The sequence below is a fragment of the Dipodomys merriami genome, unplaced genomic scaffold, assembly GCF_024711535.1.
Source record: "Dipodomys merriami isolate MVZ:Mamm:240054 unplaced genomic scaffold, mDipMer1.0.p SCAF_59, whole genome shotgun sequence".
In the NCBI taxonomy this organism is placed as follows: domain Eukaryota; kingdom Metazoa; phylum Chordata; class Mammalia; order Rodentia; family Heteromyidae; genus Dipodomys; species Dipodomys merriami.
The window spans coordinates 6,268,682-6,287,500 of NW_027206168.1; the positions used below are offsets into that span (position 1 = coordinate 6,268,682).

The 18,819-nt window shown below is 47.4% G+C and overlaps 1 protein-coding gene across 2 annotated transcripts; it reads right to left on the bottom strand.

Moving 5' to 3' along the window:
- Positions 1–1,975: 1,975 nt before the first annotated feature.
- Positions 1,976–15,500, bottom strand: Tekt1 (tektin 1). 2 transcript variants are annotated; one of them, XM_070001733.1, is made up of 8 exons: positions 15,409–15,500; positions 14,244–14,451; positions 12,908–13,073; positions 8,907–9,035; positions 7,995–8,138; positions 6,595–6,817; positions 2,844–3,040; positions 1,976–2,224 (listed from the first exon to the last, which is right to left on the bottom strand). In XM_070001733.1, the coding sequence occupies exons 2-8, from the start codon at positions 14,431–14,433 to the stop codon at positions 2,014–2,016; spliced, it is 1,260 nt and encodes a 419-aa protein (XP_069857834.1). In that variant the 5' UTR covers positions 14,434–14,451; positions 15,409–15,500; the 3' UTR covers positions 1,976–2,013. The 2 variants fall into 2 exon arrangements, with proteins under 2 accessions (XP_069857834.1, XP_069857835.1); XM_070001734.1 differs by lacking the exon at positions 15,409–15,500 and adding an exon at positions 15,349–15,399.
- Between the last annotated feature and the right edge of the window lie 3,319 nt (positions 15,501–18,819).

An 18,819-nucleotide genomic window follows, 5' to 3' on the forward strand; every position in this document is an offset into this window, starting at 1 on the left:
TAAAGAAGCGCTAAACATGCTCTTCACATCAGGCTAGACGGAGAGGGTCCTAGGCATTGTGAGGGTGACTTGAACCCCGCCCTTGGAATGTGCTTTTGGTGAAATGGATGGGCAGATAACTACAACAAAGATCTTTTCATTTTTTGTGCTGGTACTGGAATTGAACTCTCCCTTAGCTTTTTCACTCAAAGTTGGTGCTCTACTACTTGGGCTATAGCTCCACTTTTGGCTTTTTAGTAGCTAATTGGAAATAAGTCTCTCAGATGTGTCTTTCTAGTCTGGATTTGAATCAGGATCCTCCTATCTCAGCTTCCTGAATAGCTAGGATTATGGGCGTGAACCACCTGTACCCTGCTGCAAAAGTCTTCATATAGCAGTCCATCAGATATGTTCCCATTTGCTAGGACTCAGTTGGGGTTGCTGTGAGCAGAACTCCATTTGGACATGAAATATAATATGTGAAACAAAGATAGCAAAAACTTTCTGTTCTTGTTGTTTTGTGCCCATACTAGGGCTTGAGCCAGGGCCTCAAGATATCACTTACTCTTTTGCTTATGGCTGGTGCTTTAGTATTAAGCCACACTTCCATTTCAGCATTTTTTTCTGGTTAATTGAAGATAATGGCTTTTTGAACCTCCATCCTCCAATCTCAGCCTGTCAAGTAACTAGGATTACAGATATGAGTCATTAATGCTTTCACTGGCTTGGTGATATTTTTTTGTCAGTCCTGTGGCTTGAACTTGGGGCCTGGGCACTATCCTTGGGCTTCTTTTGTTCAAGGCTAGCACTCTACCACTTGACCACTTGAGCCACAGTGCCACTTCTGGCTTTTTCTGTTTATGTGGTACTGAGAAATCAAACACAGGGCTTCATGCATGCTAGGCAAGCGCTCTACCAGTAAGCCACATTCCCAGCCTTGGTGATTTTTTTTTTTTTTTGGTCGGTCATGGGGCTTAAACTCTGGCCTGGGCACTGTCCCTCAGCTCTTCAGCTCAAGGCTAGCGCTCTACCACTTGAGCCACAGTGCCACTTCTGGCTTTCTGGTGGTTATTTGGAGATAAGAGTCTCACGGAGTTTCCTGCCTGAGCTGGCTTTGAACCATGATCCTCAGATCTCAGCCTCCTGAGTAGAGCTAGGATTACAGTCGTGAGCCACCAGTGCCTGGTCCTGGCAAAATTTTTAAAAGAGGTATGCAATCGTTAGTATACAGCAACATGAAAAATGGGTGCAATACAAAATTGAGAAAACATGAAAATTGAGACTATGCCAGAACAACTGTGCAGAAATGGTGGTAGTATAGGGTTATTGAGACAGGTGAGACAGGCTGGGCCATAAAACCTTTCACAGATTCTCATACCATCCCCTGTGAGGCAGCTACACAGAGACCAGCGATGCCTGGATCCTGAACAGTACCACTTCTGGCCTTTTCTGCTTATGTGGTGCTGAGGAATTGAACCCAGGACCTCATGCATGCGGGGCAAGCACTCTACTACTGAGCCACAAACCAGGAGCCACCATGTCACTTTCTCGGGATTTCATCTGCACATGGGGATTTTTAGGGGATTTCATCTGTACAGGGGATTTCATCTGGACATGGGGGGCGAGGGGGGGGCTGTGACCTGCAGGGACCTCCTCCTAGCCACGCCCACACTTGGCCAGGCCCATCCCTATCGGCCACACCTTATAGAGGCCAAGCCCCTCGTAGCCACGCCCTCCCTACCAGACACGCCCCTCACCAGAATTCCCCCCCCTCTCCAATATGCCCCCTTCCCGCCTGGCCCCGCCTCCTTCCTGGCCATGCAGGCCTCCCCGTCCCTCAACCAACCCCCCCCCCCCCCCGCCGCGCATAAGCCCTGGCCCCCAGAAATCTGTGTGTAGGGACCCCACCTAGAGGCCGCGGTGGGTGGGCCCCAAGCCCCTGCCGGCCTAAAGAGAGTTCTGTGCTGTCGATGTATAATGAAATGGGGGCTCCTGCTGTGGATGTGGAACGTGGTTTAATGGGAACGTGGCGCCCTAGGAGCAAACGGCGTCTGGGCGGATGCCCCCGGCCCAGTTGCCCTTTTCCTCGCCATCGCGTGGCGGGATGGACTGCCGCATGTGCATGCACAGCACCTCGTCGATGTAGATGGTATGCTCCTTCACCTGGATCTCCTCCTGCAGGGCCAGCTGCCGCTGGTGCAGCCCCTTCAGCTCCACCCTGGCCTGGTCCAGGAACTCCTTAAGCCTGGGGGGAGAACCAACAACACCAGGACTGACTCCTCTCCACACCCCTTTCCGGGAGACACACTTGAATGGGTATCAAGGTGGAAGTCAAAAGGATGGCGCCCTAGATTTCTGATTGGTTGCCATTGCCTACGTGTGTTTATGTGTAAATATATAAAGTATATAACATAAAATGTGTATTTTTAACTCAGGATTTGGCATTGCTAAGGCAAGCACGCTACCACTTGAGCTTGTATCTTCAGTCCAAATGCCAATATTTAAAACCACAAACTCACACTTATGATCCTACCTACTCAGGAAGCTGGAGCAGAGAATCATGGTTCAAAGACAGCCCAAGTAGGAATGGCCATAAGGTTCTCATCTCCAATTAGTAACCAAAAAACCAGAAGTGGAGCTGTGGCTGAAGTGATAGAGCAGAAACCTTGAGTGAAAAAGCTAAGGGACAGTTCAAGCCCCAGGACCACAGATTTTTCTCTGAACTTCTGGATTTGAGCTTCTTTAAGGAAGTTAATGCTGAGATCCACTTTTCCCACAGCTGCCTGAGTAAATGCTAAGGCTCTAGGGAGGGATCCCTAAAATGTGAGGCCCCCAAAGACCCCTCTGTCCTGCTGCTGGCTTACCTTGCAATATTGCAGGCAATCTCATCCACTTCCTGGATCAGCCGATACTGAGCAACATCACAACACAGCTCTATATTAGGCCGGTGGGTCCTGGTCTCCAGGCGCGTGTGGGCCACCTTGGCAGGCCCTTCCTGGTCAAGAATAGCTTTTTCAAGATCTGCAATATTTCTCTCCTGGGAAGCAATCTCTTCCATGACCTGATAGGAAGAATTGGCATAGGTGAGGCTGGGTAATCCTCCTCAAAGCTCAACAACACAAGGTGAATTTTGAGAGATAAGGCTCAGATAAATCTGCTTGCTCATCCCCAAAGGGGTGTGGGGGGGCACCATTGCTACCTCATTCCTTGCACACAGGATCACACTGCTGCTGTGGCCAACCACTGGGGTATCAACCATAGAAAGCGCCATGGTTCCTATAACCCTCTCCAGCACTGGTTCTACATGCTGACAGCCTGGGGAAAGGCTGCCATGATGTACATTGAGCTTTGCTGCTATTTTTGAGGGTGGCTTTTTGCACCAAAAACATATTACACATTACACAGTTACAAATATTTCTGAGATCAATAGTTAGGGTTGGGGCTGGTAGTTCTAGCTCAGTGGTAGACCACTTGCCTGAGCACATATGCAAGATTCTTAGAATGGCCCACAAAAGCCCACCAGTTTTGCAAGGCCCTGGGTTCCATCCTCAGAAAAGCTCCCCCCCCCCCAATAATCTTTTTTTAACCAGTACTGAGTCTTGAACTCAGGGTAAGGACAATCTCCTTTAACTATCTTTTGCTCAAGGCTTGTGCTCTACCACGTGAGGCACACATCCACTTCCAGATCTTTGCTGGTTAATTGGGGGTTTTTTGGATCTCTCAGTCAGGCTTCAAACTTCAATCCTCAGATCTCAGCCTTCTGAAGACCTTGGATTACAGTCATGAGCCACTAGCACCTGATTCATAATCAATACCTTTATCACACTGGGAAAAAAGGAGGGAGGGATAAAGAATAATTCCTTGCTGTCATCTAATACAGTGTTTTAATCTCTGATTGGCTGTATTTAAAGAATTGATCTAGTCAAGATAGAACCCAAAATGAAAACCACACATTGTATTTGGTTTTCTTAAAATTTTTTCTTAACATTTCCAATTATTTATTAAATTCAGTTCACTTATATTAGTTTTAATTTCACAGAGTTAATCACTTTAACTTGATTTTGACTAACAGTTACTCTCACCTCAAACTTTGCTAAAAATCTTTTGAACATTTATGTATAGTGGCATTTATAAACTGTATTTTATTTTTTTATGATACTGAGGTTTGAACTCAGGGCTTTATGCTTGCTAGGCAGGCACTCTACCTCTAAGCCACACCTCCAGCCCAAGTATATATTTTTCTGAAATCTAGAATTCCTTAAAACAATACTAATAGACTAGAAATCAGCAAACTGTGCCCTTTGCCCCAAAATGTTTGCCATCTGTTTGTGCAAACTTCAAAATAAAATTCAACTTTTAGTGTCCATAAATACAGTTGCATGAGACATAGACATGAACAGAGTTAAGCAGCTGTGACAGACTGTGTGCTGTCATTGATTCAAAATACTGGCCACATTGAAATACCCGTGACACGGCTGCAACGCACTATTTCACCACACGATGACATCTTACTTTTGCTGTTTTATCACCAGTACATTTTATTCCAGTTCAGCTGCTGTTTACAAATGTCTGAAACTGGGTAATGTATGAAGAATAGAAACGTATTTCTCACACTTCTATAGGCATGGGAGTTTAAGGTCAAGGAGGCTCAAGTTTCTGTCTGTTAAGGACAGCTGTTAAGTGCTGCATGATGGCGCCCACCAGAGGGCGCACGCGCCTTGGCACCCTCCCACCCAAAGGCAGAAAGGCAGACGAATCTGCTAGTTCCACCCACTCACGTACTTCTGTGTGTGTGTGTGTGTGCGTGTGCACGCACACGCACGCTTTTATTGCTCAAGGATAGCATTCTACCACTTGAGCCAAACCTCCACTTCTGGCTTTTTGCTGGTTTGGAAATAAAGAGTTCAGGGATTTTTCTGCCCCCGACTGACTTTGAACTTTGATCCTCAGATCTCAGTCTCCTGACTAGCAGGTATTACAAGGTGTGAACAGCCTACACCCAGAATTAGTTTTTAAGGCCCAGTATAGTTTAGGTTTTGTTAACAAACTAGATGTCAAGCAACTGAATATCTTATTCAATGATGCTGTGGCTGAGCTCGAATATTATCAGACTAAACATGCATCACAGTATTCTCAGCTCATAAGAAAGAAATGACCAGGCCTGGGAAGGTAGCTCAGTAGTAGAGTGCTTGCCTTGCATACATGAGGCCCTGGGTTCAATTCCTCAGCACCACATAAGCAAAAAAAAAAAAAAAGCCAGAAGTGGCGCTGTGGCTCAAGTGGTAGAGTGCTAGCCTTGAGCTGAAGAGCTGAGGGACAGCACCCAGGTCCAGAGTTCAGGCCCCACGACCAAACCCCCCCCCCCCCCAAAAAAAAAGCAATGACCAGTAAAATTAGAAAATTCCAAGTGGAGTATCTCATGACAGAGTATCTCAAAATGAAAACAAGGTAGTGATCAAATTAAAGTAACAACTAATTCATTTGCTAGCCATATAAAAAACAACCATTTCTAATTGACTCAATCATGTTTGACCACAGCAATTAAGGAAGTGTGACCAGAAGAAGAGAAACTCGTGTAAAATTATTCGTCTTTCTGCAGCATGTTTTATCAGTGTGAAGGGATTAGGGAATAAAGTCAATAATTGATTCTTAGAGACATTTTTGCCATTTTCCTCTAAATGATACAGTAGAACAATTTGCATATCCATTAGATATAAGGCATCAAAGCTGAGTGTATGTGTAGGTTCTTTGTAAATACTATCCAATGTTATACAAGGGACTGAACATTCCAGGAGCTGTGGCATTGAAGGGGGAGGGGGGACAATCTCTTTGCAGACACCAAGGATGACAAAACAGGGAAAATTCTGTGTGTGCACATGTGTCTATGTGTGCATGATGTGTGGGGTAGGATGGGTGTCAGTAATGAGACTTGAACTCAGTACCTCTTGCTTGGCTTTTTTGCTCAAAGTCAGCACTCTACCACTTGGGCCAAGAATCTCTTGGATTTATCTGCCCAGGCTACAGATCTTCAGATCTCAGCCTCCTGAGTAGCTAGGATTACAGACAGGCATGAGTCAGCAAGTTGAGTGCTTTTTTTTGGGGGGGGGGGAGGGAGTTGGTCGTGGGGCCTGAACTCTGGGCCTGGGCACTGTCCCTCAGCTCTTCAGCTCTACTACTTGAGCCACAGCACCACTTCTGGCTTTTTCTTTTTGCTTATGTGTTGCTGAGGAATCGAACCCAGGGCCTCATGTATGCAAGGCAAGCACTCTACTACTGAGCCACCTTCCTATCCCTTTTTTTTTTTTAATGGAAAGGTAAGTTCCTGCCCAGTAGGCTTCATACTTTGATTCTCAGATCTCAACCTCCTGCATAGGGTTACCTAAACAGACAGCTGGGTACAGAGCTGTCTCCTCCCCTCTGCATTACTGGGTGGGCCAAGTGCCATTCCAGTCTCCAAATCCTGAAGCCTCCTGCTAAGATGGAGAGACTTCAAACCACCACCTCTTACCGGCCATCTCCCTCCCACCTCAACCCAGTGGGGCAGCAGCCTGGCCCAGGGCACTCTCGTTTCCATGGAAACCTCACATCACTCCTCCGAACTCCGGGGGACCTCACCAAGGTCAGATGATCAGACAGCTTGTCCCTCGCACCCTTGATTGCTTTGAGGCCAGTCTTGAATGCTGTGTCCACCAAGTCACACTGCTTGCGCAGGTCATTGGCTGTCTGGCACAAGATCTGGTCCACCATGGCTTTCAGGGCCAGGGAGTTGTTGCGCTGCTTGTCTGCCTTCTCCACATTGGTGTTGGAGAATTCTAGCCAGTCCTCCAGACTCACAGAGCTGAAAGAAACCCCCCCACACACATATACAAAAGTGTTCACGCCATGTCTGGGCTCAGGAGGGCTGGGAGGAGGACAGATTTCTGGGAGTCACTAGGAGTTAAGCCTGCCCCCACACCTCAGAAGCCCCAGAAATGTTCTTCTACCTCTAGGCAGAGTCAACAGTAGTCTGTCAATAACAATATACTTGGCTAGTGATAGAAGCTGTGCATCCACATAAATGAATACGGTGGCATTTCATGATGATTTTTTTTGTGAACATTAGTGACTCTCAGAACAGTGCTAACTAGAGTAAACAGGACACGCACAGGATACAGTGTGCAATGCAGGCAAAGAAAATCTCCTAGAAAGTAGGAGTATGGCTACATTTGTGGAGGATAAAAGACATATCCACAGAGCAGAAGGGGCAAGAGAGGACGGGATAGGAGGATCACAAGTTTGAGGCTAGCCACCATCCCTAGCTCTTTTGTTTTAGCTGGGGTTTTTTTGCTTATTTTTGTCTCCTATTTATACTTCTTGTACAGTGGGAATGACAAGCACATGCCAACATGCCTAGCTGTTAGTTGAGATGAGGTCTCTCAAACTTTTGGCCAAGCCTGGCCTTTAACTTCCATCCTTCTAATCTCTGCCTCACCGGGAGCTGGAATTAAAGGCATGAATAAATTTTAAATCTTTCAAGGTATACCAGACTTCCTTTGTTTTCATTGCTCATTTTCAGGTGTGTGTGTGTAAGAGAGAAATGAGGGGATCTGGATTTGAACTCAGGTCCTCAAGCTCTCACTTAACTTTTTCTCTCAAGGCTGGCAATCTACCACTTGAGCCACACCTTCACTTCTGGTTGTTTGCTGGTTAACTGGAGATGAGAGTCTCTTGGATTTGTCTGCCTAGGCTGGCTTTGAACCCTGATCCTCAGATCTCAGTCTCCTGAGTAGCTAGGATTATAGGTGTGAGCCACTGGCACCAGCAGAATTCATCATTTTTCTTTTATTCTTCAAATTATTGTCCAAAGAATTGCAGGTTACCATGTACATTTATGTGCATCATGCACCTTCAGCCAGGCTTTCTTAAGGGACAGGAGCTTTAGACCCCATCAGGTAGGACCCACCAGATGGTGGGGCCTCCCTACTGGATCCTGCCCATCTGGGTGAGTGGGGGGAAGCAAATTGAGCCCCACTTACTTGGGTTCAACCTTCAGGGAATTCTCGGAATATCTGATGTTTGGTGAGTTGTTGTTGATCGAGAAGCAGATGTCCTCGATGGTCAAGGCTGTAAATTTGTCCTTCAAATCCTTTTCCAGATTGTACTTAGCAGAACGGTTAAGCCTGCAGGGAGAAGGTAGGGAGCCAGGTGTCTCCCCCCCTGCCCAGCCTTGGCGCCACCCACCGGGGTTCTTGGGGGCCGGAGGGGCCGGGGAGGAACACAGCTGAAGCCAGGCAGGGCACTGAGGGGCCAGGCACCCTCCCCTCCTCCCTCGTCCTCCCCTTCCTCCACCTCATCCTCCCCACCACCAGCCCTGCTTACCCATGCCATACCACTGGAGGCTTGATGCCACACTGACACACAAGGAAGCCTAGACCACAAGATCCTCCCTTCTACAGGACATTTGCTTTTCCATCCTCCTTCCCTCCCTCCCTCCCTCCTTCCCTCCCTCCCTCCCTTCCTTTTTTGTGGCAATACTGGGACTTGAAATTAGGACCTGGGTGCTCACTGTCCCTTAGCTTTTTCCTTTGAGGCTGGTGTTCTACCACTTGACCCACACCTTCACTTTGGGCTTTGGGGTGGTTAATTAATAATAAGAGACTTTTCTGCCTGGTTCGGCTTCCAACTGTGATCCTCAGGCCTTGGCCTCAGGGCCACAAGGATTCCAGGTGCCAGCCATGGTCGCTATCAGCAGTGATATTTCCTGACTTGGCCAGGTTTGAGCGCTGTGTGAGCTGTCACGCGCACACACACACACACACACACACACACACACACACACACACGAGAGCACGCGTGCATGGGCATGGTGCCACTCACGGGAGGCACAGGGGGGGTAGGCTGGGGTGCCCACTGCAACCCTGTGGTGGAGGACACTGGCTGGGCCCTACCTGATCTGCTCTGTGGTCTCCTCCAGCGTACGGGTCAGCAGCGACATCACACCCTGCACGATCTCCACCTCCTTCAGCAGCTCCTGCTCCACCTCGTCGTGCACCAGGTCGGTGCCCACCCGCTTCTCCCTGGCCATGGGGAAAGGCAGCTCACAGGGCAGGCCCCTCAGCCTCGGCCATGCAGGGCAGGACATGAGCCCGCCGGGGTGCCAACCTGAGCACCAGGCACAGCCCCAGGCATGAGGGTGAAAGCGTGGATGTGAGATGCTGATTGATGGCCAGGCCACCTCACTATCCCAAACACAAAGTCTGAAAAATGATCACCACTCCTCCTTCCTAATCAAGCATCTACCCTGGAGCCTATCCCTTCTGAATCACTGTCATGCACGTGTGTGTTTGTGTATGTGCACATACGTGTACATGTGTCATGCACATGACACTTGAGCTTGAACTTCGGGTCTGGGCACTCTTCCTTAGTTTTTTGTGGGTTTTTTTTTGGGGGGGGATGGTCTGGTCGTGGGGCCTGAACTCTGGGCCTGGGCGCTGTCCTTCAGCTCTTCAGCTCAAGGCTAGCGCTCTACCACTTGAGCCACAGTGCCACTCCCGGCTTTTTTCTTTCTGCTTATGTGGTGCTGAGGAATCGAACCCAGGGCCTCAGGCATGCAAGGCAAGCACTCTACCATTGAGCCACCTTCCCAGCCCTTCCTTAGGTTTTTTACTCGATGTTGACATTCTGCCAATTGAGACAAAAATCCATTTCTGGATTTTTGGTGGTTAACCAGAGAAAAGAGTCTTACAGACTTTGCTGCATAGGCTGGCTTTGAACGGAAATCCTCAGATTGGGCTGGGAAGGTGGTTCAGTGGTAGAGCGCTTGCCTTGCATGCCTGAGGCCCTGGGTTTGACTCCTCAGCACCACATAAGCAAAAAGAAAAAAGCCGGAAGTGGTGCTGTGGCTCAAGTGGTAGAGCGCTAGCCTTGAGCTGAAGAGCTGAGGGACAGCGCCCAGGCCCAGAGTTCAGGCCCCACAACTGGACCCCCCCCAAAAAAAATCCTCAGATCTCAGCCTCCTGAGTAGCTAGGATGACCTGCGTCAGCCAACAGTGCCCAGCTTGGGAACCTTGTCTTTTGACTTTGAATTTCAAAGACAGGCACCTCTCTCCATCCCCCTCCTACAGCCTTGATTCTCAACAAGGGATCAAACCCAGAGAAAAGTTTCATTACAATACTAATAAAAAGAATATGAGGTTGGATTAGAGTGGCTCATGGCTGTAATCTCAGTGACTCAAGTGGTGGAGAGAAGAGGAGGGTTGTTCAGTACCAGCCTAAGCAAAAGAGAAAAAAAAATTACCAAGACCCATTTCAAAGAACTATCAGGGTACAGTGGTTTATACCTATAACCCTAGCTCATAAGGGGTCTAAGGATGACGGTTGGGGGCAAATTAACAAATACTGCTCAGCATCTCCTGTCACTGAGCCACACCCCCCTCATACTTGACCTTGTGTCAAGTCCAGATGAGGAAACCAAATTTCAGACAGGCTAACTTACCAGAGTCACAGACTAGGCATGGTGCAGTGCTCACAGCCCACTATGCTACATTCTCCAAACCACTTATACTCCACTCGACGTGTGACCTGACACTCATGAAACAATCTATCTATGTCTTGGTCATCTCTTCTAAAAACTAGGGATAACTATTAGCAATTCATATTAGCAACTCATAGCAGTAGCAGGGAACCAATGAGAGAAAGCATCCACACCATTCATGGCATCTAGGACGACATGCTCTGTAAATTGAACCTTCGGCATGACAATCATCCTTAGGCCATGAGCCCCTGGCCCACTGCCACTTCCTCTTGCTTCCAGTGTTCTCTAAACCTGATGGGGCAGCTGCGTAATTGCTGCAGAGTCCTTGCTGGGTTGGAGGAGGAAGACAGGGCACTAATGCAGCCACACTTGGAGGTGAGATATGGGTATGGAGTGGTCTCTGAGCCAATCATGACCATATAACAATACTTCTTATGCTGGTTTGGGGGTTTGAACTCAGGGCCTGGGCACTATCCCTGAGTTGTATTACTCAAGGCTGGTGTTCTACCATTTAAGCCACAGTTCCACTTTCAGCTCTTTGGTGGTTCACTATAGATAAGCGTCTCAAAGAGCTGGGCACCAGTAACTCATGCCTGTAATATTAGCTACTCAGGAGGCTGAGATCTGGAGGATCATTATTCAATGTCAGCCTGGGCAGGAAAGTCGGTGAGACTCTTATCTCCAATAAACCACCAGAAAACCAGAAGTGGCGCTGTGGCTTAAATGGTAGAGCACCTCCCTAGAGCTGAAGAGCTGAGGGACAGTGCCCAGGCCCAGAGTTCAAGCCCCACAACAAGAAAGAAAGAAAGAAAGAAAGAAAGAAAGAAAGAAAGAAAGAAAGAAAGGAAGGAAGGAAGGAAGGAAGGAAGGAAGGAAGGAAGGAAGGAAGGAAGGAAGGAAGGAAGGAAGAAAGGAAGAAAGAAAGGAAGAAAGAAAGGAAGGAAGGTCTCAAGGTATTTACTGAGGGGACTGGCAAGATTCTCAGATCTCAGCCTCCAGAGTAACTAGGATTATAGGCGTGACCTATTGACTGATAATTATTTGCTAAGATAAGGACTTTGCTCTTTATCATCAGGAAACTGGGATGTGGGGTTGCAGTAACTATATTTTAAACATTAGGTGACCTGTAAAAGTCCATATGTGGAAAAGCTCAGTCTCTAGGATGGAGAAAATTGGGGCAGGGGTTGTACTAGGGCTCAAGGGAACAGGTCTAAAAATCAGCATCATCTGCTCAGAAATTTATAAGAGAAAAAGGATAATAAAAAGATATCCTTACTGTAATCCTAGCTAGTCTAAAGGCTGATATCTGAAGATCCTGATTCAAGGTGGCCCAGGCAGAAAGTCCCTGGGGAGTTGGGGGGGGAGGGGGCAGATACTCTTATTTCTAAGTAACCACTCAAAAACCAGAAGGAGAGTTGTGACTCCAGTGGAAGAGCACTAGCCTTGAGCAAAAAAAGCAAAAAAGGCCATGAGTCAAGCCCCACAACTGCCAAAAAAAGAAAAGGTGTGCTTAACCTGGCATCAGTGGCTCATGCCTGTAGTCCTAGCTTCTTGGGAGGCTGAGGTCTAGAGGATCACTGTTTAAGACCAACTGGGGCAGAAAAGTCCGAAAGACTCCATCTCCAATTAACCAGCAAAAAGCCAAGTTAAAGCACTGTTCAAGTAGTAAGTAGAGTGTCAGCAAAGCCAGCAAGCTGAGCATGCTAAAGGCCCTGAATTCAAATCCCAGTAGTGGCAAAAAAAAAAAAAAAATGTCTAGTGCTTCCTGGATCACAAGGTGTTTCTTTTTTTGGGGGGGTGGGGGTCGGTAGTGGGGCCTGAACTCTGGGCCTGGACGCTGTCCCTCAGCTCTTCAGCTCAAGGCTAGCACTTGAGCCACAGTGCCACTTCCAGGTTTTTTTCTTTTTGCTTATGTGGTGCTGAGGAATTGAACCCAGGGCTTCATGCTTGCAAGACAAGCGCTCTACCACTGAGCCACCTTCCCAACCCTCACAAGATGTTTCTATGTGGCTTCATATAGGAAATAGATGGATTCCCTCCCAGTAGGTGCACTCACCTCACCTAGAAATAAGACTCCTGATTTTATTTTATCTGAGCACCCAGCTGCCTAAAATAAAAACCATCATTTCCCAATTTCTACCGATATGGCCATGTGATTTAAGTTCTGATTAATGAGATGCAAGTACAAATGGTGAATGGCAAACCCTACCCAAGCAGGAGCTTGCTGGGGAATGTAGTCATAATGTCTGGCACTCTAGCTGCCATCATAAATCATGAGGTTGCCTGGGGTGAGAATGTTATGTGCAGGAGAGCAACAAAATAAAAAAAGCCTGGAGCCCTGAAAGCATGGCACTCCATGCCAATTGTGCTGACCATCCCCAGATTCCTTAAACGTGAGAGAGTACGTTTTCCTACCTGTAGGCTAGACACATCTCAGTGATCTGCAGTGGCTCTTTAAAGCTCTTTAGGGCTTTTTCCAGCCGAGTTTTGTACGTGAGCAAGTCATCAGTTTCTTGCACAAGCTGCTGAAGTTTGTCTTCCAACTCCTGCCTCCAGAACTTGAGTTCCTGGAGTCTCTGTTCTGAAGCACATGAAGAAGTTGTGGATTTTTTTTTTTTTTGGTCATGTTTCAATTTTGTTATGCTTTGTTTTGTTTGTGTCAGTACTGGGCCTTTATCACAGGGCCCAGAAACTCTCCCTGAGCTTTTTTTTTAAGCTGGTACTCTACCAATTGAACACCTCTATTTCTGGCTTTTTGGTGATTAATTGGAGAAATGAGTTTCACAGACTTTCCTGCCTGCACTGGCTTTCAACCATAATCCTTTGATCTCAGCCTCCTGAGTAGCTAGAATTATGGGCATAGTCATTGGCAATGAGTTCCACGTAGTAGTGGTGGTGGTATGTGTGTGTGTATGTGCTCCTGTGCTGTCCTATGGCCTGAACTCAGGGCCTAAGCTATTGTGCTCAAGGCTAGCACTCTATCACTTGAGCCGTAGCTCCACTTCTGGCTTTTGGGTGATTAACTGTAGATAAGAGTCTCACAGACTTTCCTGCTCCTAGGGTGGTTTTGAACTGTGATTCTCAGATCTCAGCCTCCTGAGTAGCTAGGATTATAGGAATGAGCCACCAGAACCTGGCTTCCTTAGTATCACTGATTCAGTGATACTAAGACAACCAGCCCCCACCAACCCCTGTTACCTTATATTTAAGCCCGCTTCTCCCCCCGACCTTTTTTTTTTTTTTTACCTAATTGGCTACTATAGACATTTGGGACCCTTGGTTTATGACTTTTTGGCATTCGGAAAATGTAGTTTGTTTCATTTTACATCTATTTTTGATTCTTCTTAAGAGCACCATCTTTTTTTTTTTAAGGTACCATCTTATAAACTCTTTAGAAGCATGGAATTGTCCAGAGAAAATTATTCTCCAAGATGAGCTCCACCATTTCTCTCTAGGGAAATGTTCCTTATTTTCTACCTCTCTAGCACCTATCTGGTTATATTCCAATTATTCATTTAAAAAATCTTTCTCCTCTTCAAGACAGGAGTCCTATAAAAGTAGACCCTGAACTCATTCCCTCTTCCTATTATGTGGTCCATAAATGCTCAATTAATATGTAATCCATGACTGGATGCAGGATGTATGGAAAGCAGACTGAGTGTCTCTCCTAGTGTCCCTTGATGACGTGTGTCCAAGCCTGAGTGTGATACTGTAATAGCTCCAGCCCCTCTGAGCATGCTCAATAGCTTACCAAGTTTCTTGTCTGAATCACACTGAGATCTCCTTGTGCTCTTATTGATTTCTTCCACAAGCCTCTGGCTTTCAACCACCAGGCGCTCAGATCGGCACCTCTGGGCCTCTGCCTTGTGGTAATGGTTCTTGTTAATGGTTTGCCATTCTGAGGGCAGGAACTTGGGAGGAGGTTGTATGAGTCTGGCCATTCTGAGATTTCCAAAGTCCTGGTGAAAGGCAGACTGGATTTTAGATTAAATGAAAATACTTGGAGTATTCTTTATCATTATTATTAGTAGTAGTAGTATATCAAGCTATGATATTCATTATTGAAAAGTACATAAGCCATAACCTGTACACAAAATAAACACACTGATGTTGCTAGCACCTACATCAAGAAACCAGCATCACCAAGCCCTACAAGGTGAGCAGTATGTTGTTTGGTCATAGCATTGCTGGGTCATAAAGCAGTGTTCTACCAAACAGATGAGCCCAGACGTATTCTCTTGAGAAATAAATGTGCCAGGAGCTGATGGTTCACACCTGTAATTTTATTTAAGCAGGAGGTTGAAATCTGAGAGTGGATGTTCAAATCCAACCCAGGAAGGAAAGCCTGTGAGACTCTTACCTCCAATTAACCACAATTAACAGCTGAAGTGGTGCTGTGGCCTAAAAGTGGTAGAGTGGGCTAGCCTTGGGCACAAAAGCCCAGGGACAGCAGCCAGGCCCCAAGTTCAAGCCCCAGGACCAACACCAAAAAATAAAAAGAAAAAAGAAACAAACAAATGTGCGTCTGTCACGGACAGCTGGCATCGAGCTATTCAACAGATAGAAGGATCTGAAAACGTTTCAGGACAGAGGAAAAGAAAAAGGAGGGCGCAGGACGGTATCTGGCAGAGGCACACCAGCTCAAGACCCTAGGACTGCGTCTAACGCTCCACGGGAAGCGGGCCTGGGCGGCCCCGGGACGCCGGGGCCTCGGGTGGAAGCCGAGCCCGGTCCCGCAGACCGTGTCCCCCGCTTTCTCCTCGGGCCATTTCTCCCCATGGCCTCTCCCAAGTTGGTGGGTGAAGTCCAAAGCATAACCCCAAGTGTACGCAGCCTTGGGAGAAGTGGGGACCTACGTTAGCGCTGATTCCAAAAGACGGAAGGCTTTAGGGGTGAGCCGGGGGGGCCCTGCTTACCTCAACGCCTCCGAGAGCGAGCGGAGGTTACGCCCTCCTCGCTCCAACTGGAGCTAGGGAGACACAGTTAAACAACCAAGAGACCGCGCGGTCCCCATGGCAACCGGTGACGCGGCCACCGGTGAGGGGATTGGCTCCTGCGCCTAGCGGCGCTTGGGAGGCCTCTGCACATGCGCACACTTTGCAGCCAGCGAGCCACTGCCCAGGAACCGGTGCCGGGGCGGGGGCAGGGGCCGGGGAGGGGCAGGCGCAAATGCTGGGCGGGTCTTCACCCGCAGGGGAAGGGGGCGGGGGGGGGGGAATTGAACTCAAGGCCTCAGGCCATTTCCCTGGAATTGTGTGCTCCAGGCTGGCACTCTTTCCTCTTGAGCCACACCTCCACTTCTGGCTTTTTTGCTGGTTCATTGGAGATCCTGCCCAGGGATCTCAGCCTCCTGAACAGCTAGTGTTAGAGGTGTGAGGGGCCGTTGCTGGGCTCGTGCCACTTCTTGATTTGCACCAGCTGTAAGGTTATTTTGGCGTTTTATTCAGTTCATTCCTTTGATGTACCATCTATTTTATTTTAAAAGAAGGTTTTCCATCGCTACCCGAAATGGAAAATTAGTACCACCCATGTGACAGAAAGTAACCATAAAGAGAAATAAAACAAATGACATAGACTTTGATGCTGATTTAAAACAAAATAAAAGTAATGGTAAGAGCCAGGTGCCAGTGGCTCACACCTGTAATCCTAGCTATTCAGGAGGGTGAGATCTGAGGATCAATGTTCAAAGTCAGCCTAGGCAGGAAAGTTCCTGAGACTCTTATGTCCAGTTAACCTTTTTTTTTTTTTAAGGCAAAACAACAAAACCACTATAAGTGGAGCTGGGGCTCAAATGGCAAAGTGCAAACTTTGAGAAAAGAAGCTCAGAGACAGCACCTAGGCCCTGGATTCAAGCAACAGGAAAAACATCAATTTAAAAAAGTAATGATAGTTACCCTACAATTTAAAATTTTACATCTGAAAGAAGTTCTGAAAGGAGAATGGATCTATGTATAAAAACAGATGTTTGAGCTAGGTGCCAGGGGCTGGTGCCTGTAATCCTACCTAGAAGGCTGAGATCTGAGGTTATGGTTCAAATCCAGTCTGGGCAGGAAAGTCCATGAGACTCTCTCTTATAGTCATTAACTAGTATAATGCCAGATGTGGAGGTGTTGCCCAAGTGGCAATACTGGCACCTTGAGCAAAAATGCTAAGGGACAGCTAAGTATACACACACACACACACACACACACACACACACACACACACACACACACACACACACACACACACACACACACACAGGTGTTTGGCTTGATGTGATTAACTTGGCTGTTTTAGTATTTATCAGCCTTAGGAAGCATATTTAGAAAGGTGTAAGGATATATTTATCCCCTTCCCCCAAAATGGTGATTTTTGTCTACGGGAGAGTCAGGAAACTATCCTTCTGCGGGCCCAGAAAAGACAGGGAAACCAGAAAATGTAAGTCTCAAATGTTTCCAACATCAAGTCCTTTCCTTTTCCAGCATCATTCCTCAACAATCCCACTCTAGAATTCAGTCACAATAAAAAACCAAGTTGAGGGCAGGCGCCAGTGGCTCACAACTGTGATCCTAGCTACTCAGGAGGCTGAGATCTGAAGATTGAGGTTCAAAGCCAGCCTGGGCAGGCAAGTCTGTGACATTCTCATCTCCAATAAACCACTCAGAAAGCTGGAAGTGGCACTGTGGCTTCAGTAGTAGAGTGCTAGCCTTGAGCTGACAAGCTCTGGGACAGCACCCAGGCCCAGTGTTCAAGCCCCATGACCAACAAAAAAATAAGGGCTGGGAAGGTGGCTCAGTGGTAGAGTGCTTGCCTTGCATGCCTGAGGCCCTGGGTTCGAACCATAAGCAGAGAAAGGTCAGAAGTGGTGCTGTGGCTCAAGTGGTAGAGCACTAGCCTTGAGCTGAAGAGCTAAGGGACAGCGCCCAGGACCAGAGTTCAAGCCCCACGACCAACCAAAAACAAAAACAAAAAACCACCCCAAAACTCCTTTGGCATACAGGAGGAGGTGGTGCATACATGGCCATTTCTGTGTCCTCACACAGAAGAGGCAAGAGCCCTCTCTGAGACATCCTTCAGAAGGGCACTAACCTCAAGGTGACCTATCACCTTCCCAGGCCCCACCCCAGGACCACCACCTTGGGGAGTCAGGATTTCAACACAGAAATCTAGGAGAGACAAGTTTTCAGACCACAGTTTTTATGTACATGTGCACATGCATACACACACACACGTGAAGATAAAATGTGAGTTTATTAAACTGTAGATCAGAGGTCGTTATATTTATACATCAGGGAAGATGTGTCTCCCTCTACCATCCCATCCTTTGTGTTGGGGTTTGATCTCAGGGCCTGGGCACTGTCCCTGAGCTGCTTTTGCTCAAGGCTGGCACTCTACCACTTGAGCCACAGCTCCACTTCAAGCTTTTAGAGGGTCATTGGAGATAAGTGTTTCTCCAGTTTATCTGCCTGGCTGGCTTCAGAGCATGATCCTCAGGTCTCAGCCTCCTGAGAAGCTAGGATTACAGGCATGAGCCACCAGCGTCTGGCAGTTCTTTTTTTTTTTTTTTAAGTTTCTCATTTGCCCATGTTGTGAAAGAAAGTAGAATCATATCCATTGGCCTTACAAAGCAAAGCCTTTGAAAATTAGAAAATTAGGGGCTGGGAAGGTGGCTCAGTGGTAGAGCACTTGCCTTGCATGCTCAAGGTCCTGGGTTCGATTCCTCAGCACCACATAAGAAAAAAGCCGGAAGTGGCGCTGTGGCTCAAGTGGTAGAGTGCTAGCCTTGAGCTGAAGAGCTGAGGGACAGCGCCCAGGCCCAGAGTTCAGGCCCCACAACCGGACCCAAAAAAAAAAAAAAGAAAGAAAGAAAATTAGAAAAATTATGATAGGAGTGAGAGAGGTGGGGGAAGGAAGGGATAGTGGGAGAACAACAAAGGAGCGGGTAACAATGCTCAGCAAGAAATGTACTCATGGGGCTGGGAAGGTGGCTCAGTGGTAGAGCACTTGCCTTGCATGCCTGAGGCCCTGGGTTCGATTCCTCAGCACCATATAAGCAAAAAGAAAAAAGCCAGAAGTGGCACTGTGGCTCAGGTGGTAGAGCGCTAGCCTTGAGCTGAAGAGCTGAGGGATTGTGCCCAGGCCCAGAGTTCAGGCCCCAGGACCGGACCCCCCCCCCCAAAAAAAGAAATGTACTCATGACCTTACTCATGTAAGTGTGACCCCTCTGTACAGCAACTTTACAATAAAATAAAATTTTACAGTAAAAAAGTGAGAGAAGGGATAGATTAGGAGTGAGGGGTAACAATGTTGTCAGACACCTTATATTCATATTCTGTTTTGTAGAA